Source organism: Geotrypetes seraphini, chromosome 2, assembly GCF_902459505.1.
Source record: "Geotrypetes seraphini chromosome 2, aGeoSer1.1, whole genome shotgun sequence".
In the NCBI taxonomy this organism is placed as follows: domain Eukaryota; kingdom Metazoa; phylum Chordata; class Amphibia; order Gymnophiona; family Dermophiidae; genus Geotrypetes; species Geotrypetes seraphini.
This window is the reverse complement of record NC_047085.1, coordinates 192,178,658-192,194,725: the sequence shown is the minus strand read 5'-3', so window position 1 is coordinate 192,194,725 and position 16,068 is coordinate 192,178,658. Positions and strand designations below refer to the sequence as shown.

Here is a 16,068-nt window from a genome sequence, read left to right as displayed (position 1 = left end):
CCCGTCTCAGAGCCCTGTGCTGCGCTGCTTCCTCTTCAGGCGGTCCCGCCCTTTCTCTGATGTCAGAGAAAGGGCAGGACCGCCGGAAGAAAAAGCAGCGCAGCAGGGTTCAGAGAAGGGGAGGGACCGCCGGCAGAGGAAACAGCTGGGCTCGCTGGCATCCGGAAACAAGGTAGACAGCTTCTCCATGGGGGAGGGGGGAGGCTGTGGGGGTGCGAGTGGTCCTTCGGGGTGGGAGTGCGAGCGCTCCTTCGGGGTGGGGGTGCGAGCAGTCCTTCAGGGTGGGGGTGCGGGTGCGTGCGAGCGGTCCTTCGGGGTGGGGGTGCGAGCGGTCCTGCGGGGGGGTGAATCGGACATCGGGGGGGGCATCAGGCTTTCAGGGTAGGGACAGGACTTCAAGGGGGAAAGGAGAGTCGGGGCGGGCGAAAAGAGAGTCGGGGTCTCCAGAGGAGAGTCGGGGCGGGCAAAAGGACAGTCGGGCAGCATGCGCGGTATACGGGTGTGCGCAGTATATAAAAATTTCTGTACATTTGTGTTTTTCGCGCGCTATACCCGTGTGCGCGTTTTACACAGGTGCGCGTTATCTACGTGAAAATACAGTAGTCCGTCATATATTTTTTTGCTTTGTATACCTTTGATTGGGGGGTGGGTAAAGTGTGCATTAGTTCTCCTTGGTCTGGATGTGTTTTTCCTGTTTAGGCAGTTGCTCAGATAGCTTGGTCCGTTTCCATTTAGGGCTTTGAATAGGGTACAGTAGAATTTGTATTGTTTGTGTGCTTGTACTGGGAGCCAGTGTGAATCTCGGAAGGCGGTAGTAATATGGTCAATCAGTCTAAGAGCTGTATTTTGGACTGTTTGTAATTGTTTTAGCATGTTGGTTGGGCATGACAGGTATAGGATGTTACAGTAGTCCAGGAGTCTTAGAATTAGCGCTTGTACCAAGAGTTTGAATTGTTCATTGTTGAAGTATTTTCAGATTTGCCTTAAGTTGCGCTTGGTTGCGAATGCCTTCTGGATTGTTTTGCTGATTTGAAGTTGCATGGTGCAGCCTTTGTCTATCATTATTCCCAGCAGTTTTAGGTATGTGATTGAGTCTATTTCTTGGTTTGTTATGGTTGGGGTTTTGTTTTTTTCTAGAAGTAAGAAATTGGTTTTGTCTTGATTCAGCTTTAATTTGTGGTCTCCCATCCATTTTGACACTATTTCTAGTGCAGTGTGTAGTTTGTTCGTTGTGTTGGGGTTGGTTTGATCAAAAGACAGGAGGATGGTGATGTCATCTGCATATCTGTATGAAGTTATGCCTATTTCATCTAAGCGTGTGCCAAGTGTGATTATGTAAAGGTTGAAGAGTGTTGGAGATAGTGGGGAGCCTTGGGTTGTTCCAGGATTCCAACTGTTCCTTGTTTGCTTTAACTCTGTATTTTCTTGAACGGAGGAATCATTGAAACCAATTGTAGACTCTGCTTGTGATTCCTATTGCCTCCAGTGTTTGTGGTAGGATGTTGTGATCTATTAGGTCAAATGCTGATGTGAGATCGAGTTGTACGAGTAGCATTTTTTTTTGCTTTTACTTAGGTGTTTGGCTGTGTCTAAGAGGGAGACTAGTAGTATTTCTGTGCTATAGCTGCCTCTGAAGCCTGATTGTGAGGGGTGGAAAATGTTATGGTTTTCTAAGTATTCGGTGAGAAGTTTTGCTACGAGGCGGTATGGAGGCTATAGGTTTATAATTGGATGGCTGAACTATAGCCCTCTGTTAGCATATAACTGATCCACTGCATGAGGTGGGTGCGGAATTTAGTGCTGGCTGCTTTTAACAGATATGAGGGCAGTGGTTGAGGTCGCAGGCTCCATGATTGTATTTGTTGTAGAGTCGTTCTAGGTTAGGCCACTGTAAGTTTGGGAAGTCTGACCAGTTTCTGTCTGCTGCGTAGGCCTCTTTCTATGGGTGGTAGTGCGATTTCGTCAAGATGGCTTGGGGTCCCAGTGAATGTGTTTCTGGCTGTTGAGATTTTGTTTCTGAAGAATCCAGCCAGTTCGTTTGCTGTGGGGGAGGAGCGGTTTTGGAGGCTAGGTAGGATTTGGTGTCTGTGAGTTCCTTTAGTAGTTTGAAATGTTTTTTGGTGTCTTGGATTTCTGTGCCTATTTGACTGGTGTAGTATGATTTTCTTTTAGCTTTGTTTGTTCAGTATTCTCCAGGTTGTTTTAATCTTTTCCCTTCCAACTTTAGCGAGTGCCCTCTCATTCTCTTCACCTTGGAGAGGGTGAACAATCTCTCTTTCTTTACTAAATCAATTCCCTTCAATATCTTGAATGTTTCGATCATGTCCCCTCTCAGTATTCTCTTTTCAAGGGAGAAGAGGCCCAGTTTTTCTAGCCTCTCATTGTACGGCAACTCCTCCAGTCTCTTAACCATTTTGTTGCTATTCTCTGGACACTTTCGAGTAGTACAATGTCCTTTTTCATGTACAGTGACCAGTGTTGGACGCAGTATTCCAGGTGGGGGGCGTATCATGGCCCGGTGTATGGCATGATAACCTTTTCAGATCTGTTTGTGATCCCCTTCTTAATCATTCCTAGAATTCTGTTTGCCCTTTTTGCTGCCGCCGCTCATTGCACAGGTGGTTACACTGACTTGTCTACAAGTACTCCCAAGTCTCTTTCTTGGGGGCTCTCTCCGAATATAGCATCAGACATCGTTTATTTGTGCATATGATTTTTGTTACCGACATGCATCACCTTGCACTTATCCACATTGAACTTCATTTGCCATTTCGCAGCCCATTCCTCGAGCGTATTTATGTCTCTTTGTAGGTCTTCGCAATCTTTCTGTGTCCTCACTACTCTGAATAACTTTGTATCGACCGCAAATTTAATCACCTCACTCGTTGTGCCAATTTCTAGGTTGTTTATAAATATGTTGAAGAGCACAGACCTGAGCACCAAACCCTGCGGCACTCCAGTCGTGACGCTTTTCCAGTCCAAGTATTGTCCATTCACCCCCTCTCTGTTTCCTATCCGCCAGCCAGTTTTTAATCCACGTGAGAATATCACCCTTGATTCCATGATTCGCAATTTTTCTAAGTAGACGTTCGCAACAAGTTAAGGGACTATCGGAAGGTAGCTCTTATCAAACCATGGTGGTGTTAGGCTCCTTAACTGTTATGCATAATTTTCTGGAATATTCCCGATGCCACATGTATTTCCCATGGCCCTACATGCATTTTACAATGAGATTCCTTTAACTTATGAAGTAATAATCTGTGGTACCATTTTGTATATCAAAGACCCCCTAGATCAGGGGTGCCCAATACGTCGATCGCGATCGACAGGTCGCTTGCTCAGGCGACCCCAGTCGATCGCAGAGCGGGTTCCCTACTTCCCTTCTCTTTTTTCCCCTCCTGAATTCTGCTGCTGCCGCCGCTGCTCAACATTTTTTTTAAAAACGGCTTGGAGAACTTATGCTCCGGGGGCTAACATGTGCTTGTACTGGCTTCCCTTCTCTTCCCTCTGAAACCGGAAGTTATGTCGGGGGGGGGGAGGGGGGTAGAGAAGGGAAGCCGGCACGCACATGTTAGAGCCCCGTTGGCGGGCTAAAGTGGGAGACAGGTCAGTGAAGCTTGCGATCTGCTCTTCTTAAGTAGGCAGGACCCGGCAGCATTTCTCCCAATAGGTCGATCTTGGGCCGATCAGCCTTCCTCTCCCCGACGTCAATTCTGCCGTCGGAGAGGAAGTTCTGGCCAGCGGAGCTTCCTCTCCGAAGGCAGAATTGACGTCGGGGAGAGGAATGCTGGTGGGCCCGAAGCAGGGAGAGCTTGGCCGGCGGCGGGCGGCTTTGAGGGCCTGTTATCCGATGGCAGCGGTAGTGGCAATGGCTTGGGGGAGGGCAGGGAGGGAGAAAGAGGGCAGGCAGGGAGACAGAAGGAAAGAAAAGAAACAGAAAAAAAGAAAGGGGGCATGAAGAGAGAAAGAAAGAGAGGGCAGGGAGAGAGGAAGAAAACGTTGGGGGGGAATGAGGTCAGGAGGAGAGGAAGCATACAGGCTAAAGAAGGGAAGAAAGATTGGATGCACAGTCAGAAGAAGAAAGTGCAACCAGAGACTCATGAAATCACCAGACAAGGAAGGAAAAATTATTTTATTTTAAATTTAGTGATCAAAATGTATCTGAATTTATATATGCTGTCTATATTTTACACTGTGGTCCCCTTTTACTAAACCGCAATAAAGGTTTTTAGCACAGGGAGCCTATGAGCGTCGAGAGCAGCGCTGGGCATTCAGCGCAGCTCCCTGCGCTAAAAACTGCTATCGTGGTTTAGTAAAAAGGAAGGGGGGTATTTGTCTGTTTTTGTATGGTTGTTAGTGAGGTGACAGTGCATAGAGTCATCTGCTTTGACCTCTTTGAAAAACCCTGGAATAGGAATGATGATTAACATTTTCTATGCGTACAGTGTGCTTTGTGTTTTTTTTTAATTTTATTGTTGGTAGATCATTTTGACTTGGTCATTTTAAAAGTAGCTCGCAAGCCCAAAAAGTGTGGGCACCCCTGCTCTAGATAAATATAAAAGAAGTCTCTTATTAATTACTAGTCTTTAAGCCCGTTAGATTAACGGGTGCTAGAACATATGTGTGTGTGTCTGTCTTTTTTTCTCTCTCTCTCCTTAGCCGCTTTCTTTCTTTCTGCCTTTCTTTTTCCTTGGCTGTCCATCACCACCCCTTGCCTGCTCCCCCTGTCCATTTTCCCTTCCTTTTACCTCCACTGTGTCCACCACCACCCCTTCACTGCTCTCCTTATGCAGCAGCAGCCCTTCTCCCTTTGTTTTACCTCCCCCCTGTCCAGCAGCACCTCTTTCCTTCTCCCCCTGTCCAACATTAGTCCTCCGTTCTTTTTTCTTCACCTCCCCTGTCCATCAGCATCTCTTTCCTTCTCCCCCTGTCCAGCAGTAGGCATCCCTTCCTTTTTTATCCTCCCTCCTCCTTCTTATCCCTATGATACTCTTACCTTGCTCTGCCCCTGATCAGAGGTTCCCGACAGCTGCCCAGTTGCACCCATTGGAAAAGTTCCCACTGCCGCATCCCGCACCCCTCCTGACGCGGCTCCCGCTGTCCTTTCTGTCTGTCTCTGTCCCTGGCCCCCTTTGCCTGTCTGTCTTTCTGTGTATCTCCCTGACCCTGTGTCTTTCTTCTTTCCTTTCTGTCTCCCTTCCTCCCTCTGTCTGTCTGTCCAAAGCAGCATTCCATCCCCCTCCCCCCACCCCAGTTCCCTGTGCACCTGCCCCTGTGTCTTTCTTCTTTTCTTTGTGTTTCCCTTCCTCTCTCTGTCTGTCCAAAGCAGCATTCCATCCCCCTCCATTTCCCTCCCCCCACACCAGTTCCCTGAGCACCTGCCCCTGTGTATTTCTTATTTTCTTTGTGTTTCCCTTCCTCTCTCTGTCTGTCTGTCCGTACAAAGCAGCATTCCCTTCCCCTCCATTTCCCTCCCCCCCCACCATTTCCCTGTGCAGCAGCATTAGCGTTTCCTCTACCCGCCCCTGTCCCTTCCCCTTCCCCTTCCCGCGGGCCGGACTACAAAGGTGGTGATTCCAGCAGCGCTTTTATCAGTCTCCACACGCTGCTTCGGGCCCTTCTGCCCTGATTTACTCTGGCACGTCCCTGATGACATCATCAGAGACGCGGCAGAGCAAATCAGGGCAGTAGAAGGGCCCGAAGCAGCGTGTGGAGACTGATGTACACGCTGCTTGAATCGCCATTCGGACCCGCGGGAAGAGAAGGGGGTGGGCGGCAAAGGAGAAACGGAGATCGGCGGCGGCGACAGGAGAAACGGAGAACGTCGTCTGGCTGCGGTCCGGCTTGTGGAGGCGATCGGGTGGTGACGTATTCGCGCGCATGCGCACTCCTTCGGCCACAGACCTACAGCGCACGGAACACGAAAATAGGACTGCGCATGCGCGAGTTAGCCTTTTATTATATAGGATGACAAGTACAGCTATACAGTTGATTACACTGGAAAAACTGGGATCGTCTCAATTTTACATTCTGGTGGGCAAGTTTATGTCAAATATATAAATATGAAAAAATGAGAGCTGATCAGTTAGGGAATTTTTAAAACTTTAATCTAATATGGGATCCATTGACATCTTTTGTAGATTTAATATAATTATACTTTTGTTGTTAGAAGAATTGCACATTCAGGGAGGGAGGGTGGGAGGAATATATAAGTTATAATCAAATATTATTATGGATGGGGGCAGGGTGGTTTATAAGTTTAAAATATGTCTAAGTGGATAAATGTGTAATTTTAGGTTTAAAATATATAGTGAATTACGGAATTATGATAGATCTATAGATTCTTGAACGATAAAGAATAATTTGGATGGGAGTATTATTGGTCTGTAAGAATATTGTAATATTTTAAGTGATGTCTATAGTGTAAATGTTTTATTTATTGTTCTTCACTTATTGAAATTATTTTAAAATGAATAAAGATTTAAAAAAAACAAAATCCAATACGTTCTGCTGCCGGCGGGCCTTTTGTAAAATAAGGCTGGAAACTTTAACATCTTGACTTGGATTTTCAATTCTGACCTAGTCACCCTAGTTACATTGGGGCTTCATGGCTGTGTGCTACCAACAACACTAACAGCGAACTGAACCCATCTAAATTAGGAAATGAATTGATATCTGTGTTGTAACATACTTGTTTAAGTTTATTTGCTAACATAAATCAGATAAAATATAAGTCTGTACAATGTACGTGATTGTGAGTAGTTTATAAATTATAAATCATGCTTCTGTCCACCCTCTGCTCCCAAGCACACATATACATCAGAGTCACATGCACGTGTGTTCTTGGCGCTGCATAATTTATGTTTCAACAATTTTTTATTGACAACTGAACAGCACAACAGCAGAAAAAACTTGCAAACATAAAAGTACAGTCATCCATTTTTATACAGAAAAAAAAGAAGTAGACCCCCCCACCCTCGCAAACTCATCCAAAATAAATAGAGAGACCACCTGCTAATTCCAAAATGGGAATAAAGTAAAAAAATCGCTCTCCCAAAAGGAAAACGATTATCAGCACAAATATCACCCCTACTCAAGCTCCCTAACTAACAATGGATATCCAAAAGAGGGGGGGAGGGGAAACCTCATCCCTCTTCTATAAACCTATAGGAGCCCCAGGGTCCCAAGCAAAAATACTCAAAAAAGGATCCTATACCTACAAACTAAATCAGGAGCCAGGGTTTGTATGAATCCCGCAGAAAAAGGGCATCCAAAGGACCTTCCGTACAACAACCTAAAAAACTCCCTCCTCTCCCCCGCCCCAGGAGAGATTGGATTATAAGCCAGACTCCTAAAACCTAAGAGGCATCCCCCCCCCCAAAACTTATATACCCAGGTCAGGATACCACCAGTTGATTCAAGATATTACTGCAAACCCTGGAGTTCAAGGATTGTAAATAGGCTCCCCATATCGTAAAATTGTTTTTGCCCTTTAAAGGTAAGCTACAATGCTCTAAGCTCCAGCAGCAAAAATGTGTGTAATTTATTATGACAGGCATTGCATAATTTTATAAAAGGTGTTTTATGTATGTATTAAATATACATGAAAATACTTTTATTAAATTATCCTCTAAGTTAAAAAAGATGTACTCCTAACCCAGAAACATGATGGCATATAAAGGCCAAATAGCCCATCCAGTTTGCCCATCTGCAGCATCCACTATCTTCTCTCCCTAAGAGGAGCTTGCAATAAATCACAATAGTAAATGAAATTTTTAGAGTTTAAGTCCTCTGCAGCAATGAAATACTCATTAGTGCTGAATATAACTCACTTTGATTTCAACAGATGGTGTGTTAGTGACCGAGTTCAGTTATTTTATCAAGTTTGTCTTTATGGTTCATTGTGTATGTTATTTTGTATCCTGCTGAGGATAGAAGATTGTGTGGGTTATAAATGGCATAAATTAATGAATGAAAGAAAAGGTACGAGCTAAAATTCAAATAGATTGGTTTAGTGTATTAGAAGTCTTCATATGCTGTTTTTCAACTTTGAATAAGGACACAGCGAAGTGATGTACAATAAAAAATAAATAAAAACTCAATAAGGCTTTCTATAGTGCTGACAGATATACGCAGCGCTGTACATTAAATATGTAAAGACAATCCCTGATCGATAGAGCTTACAATCTAATCAAAAGAGACAAACAGGACAAATAGGGGTTAAGGTATTTCACAAAGAGGGAGTAAGAGAGTAAGAGTCAGGAGTGACAAGCAGCCTTGAAAAATGGGCTTTTAGCCTAGATCTGAATACTGCCAGAGACGGAGCTCAGGCAGTCTGTTCCATATGGTGCAGCATGATAAAAGGAATGAAGTCTGGAGTTGGCAGCAGAGGCAAAGGGTACAGATATCAGAAACTTACTCGATGAACGGAAAGCCAAGAGAGGCTATTCTTTCTAGGTGTATCAGAGAGTGTGCATGGAGGAGAATATCAACCCTGTATTGAAGTATGTCAATGTGACACAGGGGATAATTCTTCTACAGTGGGGAGTTCCTGGCACTTTGGGAAATGTAGCATGCAATTAGCTAGACTTCTGCAGGTATAGTTAACTGTTCCACATTATTTGCCAATTAAGCAGTTAATAAGCATTAACATCACCTATCTTAACCGTTGCGTATCGTAACTGTAAGATGCATGCCTCATGCCTTCCCTGCCTCCTAGTATGAATTTACATTTTAGGTGTTAATGAGTGCCATTAGTGCAGTGTATTAATTGGTTGGTTTTTTTAGCTCCACATTAACAGCCAACATACACCAAAACCCCATGTTTAAACACCTAACGTGATTTTGTCTGCTGCCTCTGTCAGAAAAATACATATTTCAATGATAGCAGTTTTGTGAAAGTGTCTTTTCTACTTTGCAGATCTTTCAGTGCTAATCACATCTGAGAGATTAACGCTTTAATATTAGAGAGAAGTACGTGCAGCCACCCTTCAGCCTGAATAGATATAACTCAGGCATAAGATATATGAAAAGCCACCAGCAGGAAAAAATATTATATAATTTAATTGTCCTGGATTGGATATTTGGGGCTATATTAATATCAGCAATTCCAAAGGAAGTATTAACCCCTAAAATTAGCACACAAGTTCATTTGATCTTCGAAGGGGTGGGCAAGACAAAGATAAGGGACGCTAGGTTAGTGTTTAAGAATACAGTGCTAATTTTTTTCTGGCTTTGAAATGCCTTTCCACATTGCTCACCAATCTGCAGGGGCACCAGGCATGTCGCTGCCAGGGGCTGGCACGAGTACAGCATTTCTCTCTTCAGTCAGCCCCACCCACTGCTCCACCAGTCTTGCTTCTCGCTCCACATCATCTTCTGTTTTCTCTGCAAAAAAACAGTTGGGTTAGCAAGCTTGTACCAGCTGTATGTTTACTCAATTTACTCCATCGACAACAGCAGTTCCCAGCGCAGTCCTCAACAACTATATGACATGTCCAGTTTTCATAATATCTACAATGAATAAATACAAAATATATTTTTATTCCTTATCTCAGGCATATTCATTGGGAATATTTTGAAACCTAGGACCATCATATAAGCCTCTGGGACAGGGCTGAGAATCACCGGTGTAGAGCACAGACATTGTTCAATGACCTTTTTTAGTGGTTGCCAAACCCATCTTCAGAGCACTCCAGTCGGTGGGGTTTTAAGATATCTACCACACATGTATACACACAGATTCCTTTGCAAAACAATGTAATCAATGATACAAACATCTCTCATGTACGAGTATCCTATATAATAAAAGGCTAACTCGCGCATGCGCAGTCCTATTTTCGTGTTCCGTGCGCTGTAGGTCTGTGGCCGAAGGAGTGCGCATGCGCGCGAATACGTCACCACCCGATCGCCTCCACAAGCCGGACCGCAGCCAGACGACGTTCTCCGTTTCTCCTGTCGCCGCCGCCGATCTCCGTTTCTCCTTTGCCGCCCACCCCCTTCTCTTCCCGCGGGTCCGAATGGCGATTCAAGCAGCGTGTACATCAGTCTCCACACGCTGCTTCGGGCCCTTCTACTGCCCTGATTTGCTCTGCCGCGTCTCTGATGATGTCATCAGAGACGTGCCAGAGTAAATCAGGGCAGAAGGGCCCGAAGCAGCGTGTGGAGACTGATAAAAGCGCTGCTGGAATCACCACCTTTGTAGTCCGGCCCGCGGGAAGGGGAAGGGGAAGGGACAGGGGCGGGTAGAGGAAACGCTAATGCTGCTGCACAGGGAACTGGTGGGGGGGGGGGAGGGAAATGGAGGGGAAGGGAATGCTGCTTTGGACGGACAGACAGACAGAGAGAGGAAGGGAAACACAAAGAAAATAAGAAATACACAGGGGCAGGTGCTCAGGGAACTGGTGTGGGGGGAGGGAAATGGAGGGGGATGGAATGCTGCTTTGGACAGACAGAGAGAGGAAGGGAAACACAAAGAAAATAAGAAAGACACAGGGGCAGGTGCACAGGGAACTGGTGTGGGGGGAGGGAAATGGAGGGGGATGGAATGCTGCTTTGGACAGACAGAGAGAGGAAGGGAAACACAAAGAAAATAAGAAAGACACAGGGGCAGGTGCACAGGGAACTGGTGTGGGGGGAGGGGGATGGAATGCTGCTTTGGACAGACAGACAGAGGGAGGAAGGGAGACAGAAAGGAAAGAAGAAAGACACAGGGTCAGGGAGATACACAGAAAGACAGACAGGCAAAGGGGGCCAGGGACAGAGACAGACAGAAAGGACAGCGGGAGCCGCGTCAGGAGGGGTGCGGGATGCGGCAGTGGGAACTTTTCCAATGGGTGCAACTGGGCAGCTGTCGGGAACCTCTGATCAGGGGCAGAGCAAGGTAAGAGTATCATAGGGATAAGAAGGAGGAGGGAGGATAAAAAAGGAAGGGATGCCTACTGCTGGACAGGGGGAGAAGGAAAGAGATGCTGATGGACAGGGGAGGTGAAGAAAAAAGAACGGAGGACTAATGTTGGACAGGGGGAGAAGGAAAGAGGTGCTGCTGGACAGGGGGGAGGGAAAACAAAGGGAGAAGGGCTGCTGCTGCATAAGGAGAGCAGTGAAGGGGTGGTGGTGGACACAGTGGAGGTAAAAGGAAGGGAAAATGGACAGGGGGAGCAGGCAAGGGGTGGTGATGGACAGCCAAGGAAAAAGAAAGGCAGAAAGAAAGAAAGCGGCTAAGGAGAGAGAGAGAAAAAAAGACAGACACACACACATATGTTCTAGCACCCGTTAATCTAACGGGCTTAAAGACTAGTATTTAGTATAAATAGTCTAAAAACTCAACCAGCTGGAAGTCCCTGAAGACAGGTTTGGCAACCATTGATCCAGTATTTATAATGAAAAGCAATGATTTGTTAGCTCATATTTCTAAATTATAAACATTTTTCGTTTGTCCATACAGGAATATTATCAGTGCTATAGACTTCAATCTATTCTCTTAAATTTTTCCAGTGAAGGGCAAAAACAACATTATTACGGTAAATGGTTCTAATATGTAACAAATGATCTAATCTAATCTTTGGTTTATATACCGGGTCATCTCCCAGTGGAGCTCGACTCGGTTCACATATAATTAAGACTAGAGTACATAGCAGAAAACATAGGAGAAGGAAGAATTAAAAACTAAAGTACATAAGAAAAGCATAAGAAAAATAACTATATTATCATTTCATTGAGGCTGTAGTTAAACCATTTAAAAATTGCGAGAACAACAAAGTTTTCAGGAATTTATGAAATAACTAGTGTTTAGCCCGTTACATTAACGGGTGCTAGAGTAGATGTCTGTCTGTCTGTTTTTTTGTTTTTTTTTTATTTGTCTCTCTCTCCTTGGACGCGGTCATTCTTTCTGTCTGTGTCTTTCCCTGGCCCCCTGTCTGTCTATCTTTATTTCTAACTCTATCCTCTTCCCTCAATCCTGCATGTGCCCTTTTTTCTTTCTCCTCCCCACTTCCTTCCAACGTCTGCTCCCCCTGTCCTCCACACTTCCATTCAGTATCTGTCTCCCTCTCTATACCCCTTCCATCTACTGTTTACCCTCTGTCTTGCCCCTTCCATTCATTGCCTTCTCTTCTCTTTCCATCCAGTGTCCGCCCTCTCTCTCTCTGTTCCATATGGCCTCTCTCCATCTCCTCCTTCCTTTTCCCTTGATCTGGCATACCTTACTCCTTCCCTCCATAGAAACATAGAAACATAGAAAGGTGACGGCAGAAAAGGGCTACAGCCCATCAAGTCTGCCCACTCTACTGACCCACCCCATTAAGTCTGAGTGCTGCTCGACCCACGTAGGGATCCCACGTGGATGTCCCATTTATTCTTAAAGTCGAGCACGCTTGTGGCCTTGATTACCTGCGTCGGAAGTTTGTTCCAGTGATCCACCACTCTTTCTGTGAAGAAATACTTCCTGATGTCACCTCTAAATTTCCCTCCCCTGAGTTTGAGCGGGTGCCCCCTTGTGACCGAGGGTCCCTTGGGAAGGAATATATCGTTTTCTACCTCGACACGACCTGTGACGTACTTAAAAGTCTCAATCATGTCACCCCTTTCCCTGCGCTCTTCTAGAGAGTACAGCTGCAATTTGCCCAGTCTTTCCTCGTATGAGAGACCCTTGAGTCCAGAGACCTTCCTAGTGGCCATTCGCTGGACCGACTCAGCTCGAAGCACATCTTTACGGTAATGTGGCCTCCAGAATTGCACACAGTACTCCAGATGAGGTCTCACCATGGTTCTATACAGTGGCATTATGACTTCAGGTTTGCGGCTGACGAAGCTTCTATTGATACATCCCATCATTTGCCTCGCCTTGGATGAGGTCTTCTCCACCTGTTTGGCAGCCTTCATGTCTGCATTGATGATCACTCCCAAGTCCCGTTCCTCTGAAGTCTTAGCTAGTGTTTCTCCATTCAAGGTGTATGTTCTGCATGGATTTCTGCTGCTGAGATGCATGACTTTTTAGCGTTGAAGCCCAGCTGCCATGTCGTGGACCATTTTTCCAACTTGATCAGATCCTGCGTCATACCATCCGTGGGATTGCTTCCACCCACTATATTACCCTGCCATCTCTTCTTCCCTCCAAGCCATTATCTCCCCCTTTGCTCCCTTTCCTCCTTGAACTACTTCATCAGGCAGCAGCAGCATTCACAATTCATTGATGTTGCTGGCTTCAGGTGTTCCTCTCTGGCGGGTCCTGTCTTCATGAAAACAGGAAGTAGGCAGGACCGGCCAGAGAGGAAGGCCGGAAGCCGGCAACAGCAGCGAATTGTAAATGCTGCTGCTACCTGAAGCACCCGAGGCAGACGCTTCTCTCCCCTCCCAGCCCAACCCCCGCTGACTCTGCGACCCTCACAGCGAGATGACTTTAATAACAAACCTCCCTCCAAAGTTGGCAGCCGCAGTACGCTAAACAGGCTGCTTCGCGGCTTTCTTCTGCCGTTGAGTCCCTCTGTCGCGTCATTGATGTCGTCATCAGTGACGCGGCAGAGGGACTCAACTGCAGGAGAAAGCCGCAAAGCAGCCTGTTTAGCGTGCTGTGGCTGCCAACGCTGGAGGGAGGTTTGTGCCGGTATGTGCAGAAGCGGTATGTCCCTCCCCCTCCAGTACCTGTGCAGCACTTTGCGCGGCGCATCGTCCCACGATCCTGAGTCGGCCACAGCGCTCGAGTGTGGGCCCTAACCGCGCATCCGCTCTCCTGCCTGCCACAGACCTACTGATCACGGAACACGCAGGTAGGAGTGCACATGCGCGGCTAGCGTTTTATTATATAGGATTGCAGCTGGCCTAAAAGCCTAATGGAGTCAGGAAGTTCATTCCAGATCTCTACAAACTTGAAAACAAAAGATCGACTGAGCTTCCCAGCAGATTTAATTCCCTTAAAGGAAGGGAAGGCTAACTTATATCTTTGTGTGTTTCTCAAATGGCAAAGTCTAAGGGTATTTCAACATAAGGGGACAAAAGGATAAAATATTCCATAGAGAAGCTTGAAGATTATGCATGGGCATTTAAACTGGATCCTAAAGTGAACTGGGAGCCAGTGAAACTTTATCAACAAAGGGGAAATGTGATCATACTTTTGTTTCCCAAAAATGAGCTTAGCTGCAGTATTCTGTATTAACTGAAGTTGTTTTAGACTGCTCTGCTTAATGCCCAGATAAACTGAGTTACAATAATCTAGCTGAGAAAGCACAGTGGATTGTACCAAATGATAAGTGATTACATAACTAAACACAGGTTCAACATCCTAAAAACAGAAAAAAAAATGTGTACAGTACTCCCCTGATATTCGCGGGGGTTCCATTCCAGAAACCCCCGTGAATCTTGAAAAACCACGAATACGGTTTTTCATGGGGGAGACTGAAGAGGGCAGCAGGAGAGCAGCCGTAGCACCGTGAATGCAGGAAATCACTCGCGGTATGCTCCGACCGCCTCTTCCTACACTAAATCGGGTCTTATCCAATCGGGAGCTGCGTGTCAAAGCAGCTCCTGATTGGATAAGGCCCGACTTAGTGCAGGAAGAGGCAGTCGGAGCATACCGCGAGTGATTTCCTGAACTCGTGGCGCTCCGGTTGCTCTCTCCTGCCTCTCCCGCTGCCCTCTCCTTGTTGGCGGTTCGCGGTCGTAAAATACCGCAAATGACCAGGACTGCCGACCGCGGGAACACTGTACATGAATGTCAGACAACTAGAAATCAGACTGATTGTAGAACAGGCTTTGTCTGTGCCAAGGCATATGCAATTTGCAGAGGAGCAGGTTAGGGGTTAGAGTGGCAGCCTGAGAACCAGGGCAGCTAGGACTCCTCCTCCTTCCTTGCCTTGGGCAAGTCACTTTACCTTCCATTGCCTTAGGGACCGACAGAGTGCGAGACCTCTGGGCAAAGATCCACCTAATTATACCTGAATTATTACGTTTTTACCCTTGGATCTCAGCTCACTGTTCCCCTTAAATTTCATCATAGACATTTGAAGGATGAATCCCCCATGCTTGACCATGTTAAACTCAGGGACGCTTGGGCTCGTGATCTTTTGGTTGTATTGCCTGTTGATGTTATTCTCTGTGCTATACGCAGACTGTCTGTTTATCGCAAATATACTACCTTTTGGGAACAACATTACAAAGTGGTTTTACGCTTGTATATCTCTCCTAAAAGGGCCCACCTTTCAGGGTTCCGAACCTTTGCTGCTTGTCCTCGTTGTGACGCTCCTGATGCAGGTTTGGGACATATGTTTTGGACTTGGCCAGTTATTCAGTCCTTTTGGGAAGCTATTTTTCTTTTTGTGGAAAATATTTGGAATGTTGTTATTCGACGTTCCCCACTGCTTCTTTTTGGTGTTCCCCTCCATTTTTCACCTCGACAACCAGGGACTGCTGCCTTTCTTCAGTGGACTGTGGTGATAGCCCTCAAATGTATTCTGTTCACATGGCTGGAGAGGGAGGGACCTGATTATTCCCTCTGGCGATGTTGCCTGATCACCCTGTTGACGTGGGAACGTAGGGATATACAGGACTTTTCTTCACTCTTGGGACGTACTTTTCAACGTACCTGGGAGCCATTTTGGAACACTATGACTCTGGTGGCACGTAGCCGCCTCTTAAATTGCTGACTTCTTGTTTTGATTGATTTCCCGCACCTGCTGATTGTTTTAGTTTTATTTGTTTTCTGCTCTTCTTTTGAGTATGTTTAAAAGGAGGACTGGGGAGGGGGGTGGGGTGGCAGGGTTTGGGAGGGGGATGTCCTTTGATTGTATCTTGAGCTGTATTGGTTGTATGCTGAATCTTGTTGCTTGTTCTGATGCTGGGGGGTACATGGGGTTTTGTATGTAGGGGTGGTACTCTAGTGCTGTTTCTTGTTCTCTAAATGCGAGCTTGTTTCCTCTGGTTTCTGATGTTTTTGTACCTCCCTTTGTTGAGCTCAATAAAAAATATATTTGACAATACCTGAATTATTACTCATCAAGGGGAACAGGTTTGAAAGGTGAGAAATAAGTCCACAACTCTAATTTCCACATAATGAACTAAGCAAACGGCCTGTTT

The 16,068-nt window shown here is 45.9% G+C and overlaps 1 protein-coding gene across 1 annotated transcript in view; it reads right to left on the bottom strand.

Moving 5' to 3' along the window:
- Window positions 1-16,068, bottom strand: part of KIF13A (kinesin family member 13A) — a 483,305-nt gene that overhangs the window by 101,653 nt on the left and 365,584 nt on the right. Inside the window, 1 exon segment of the mRNA XM_033934590.1 lies at window positions 9,261-9,387. Coding sequence (XP_033790481.1) covers window positions 9,261-9,387 — 127 coding nt within the window.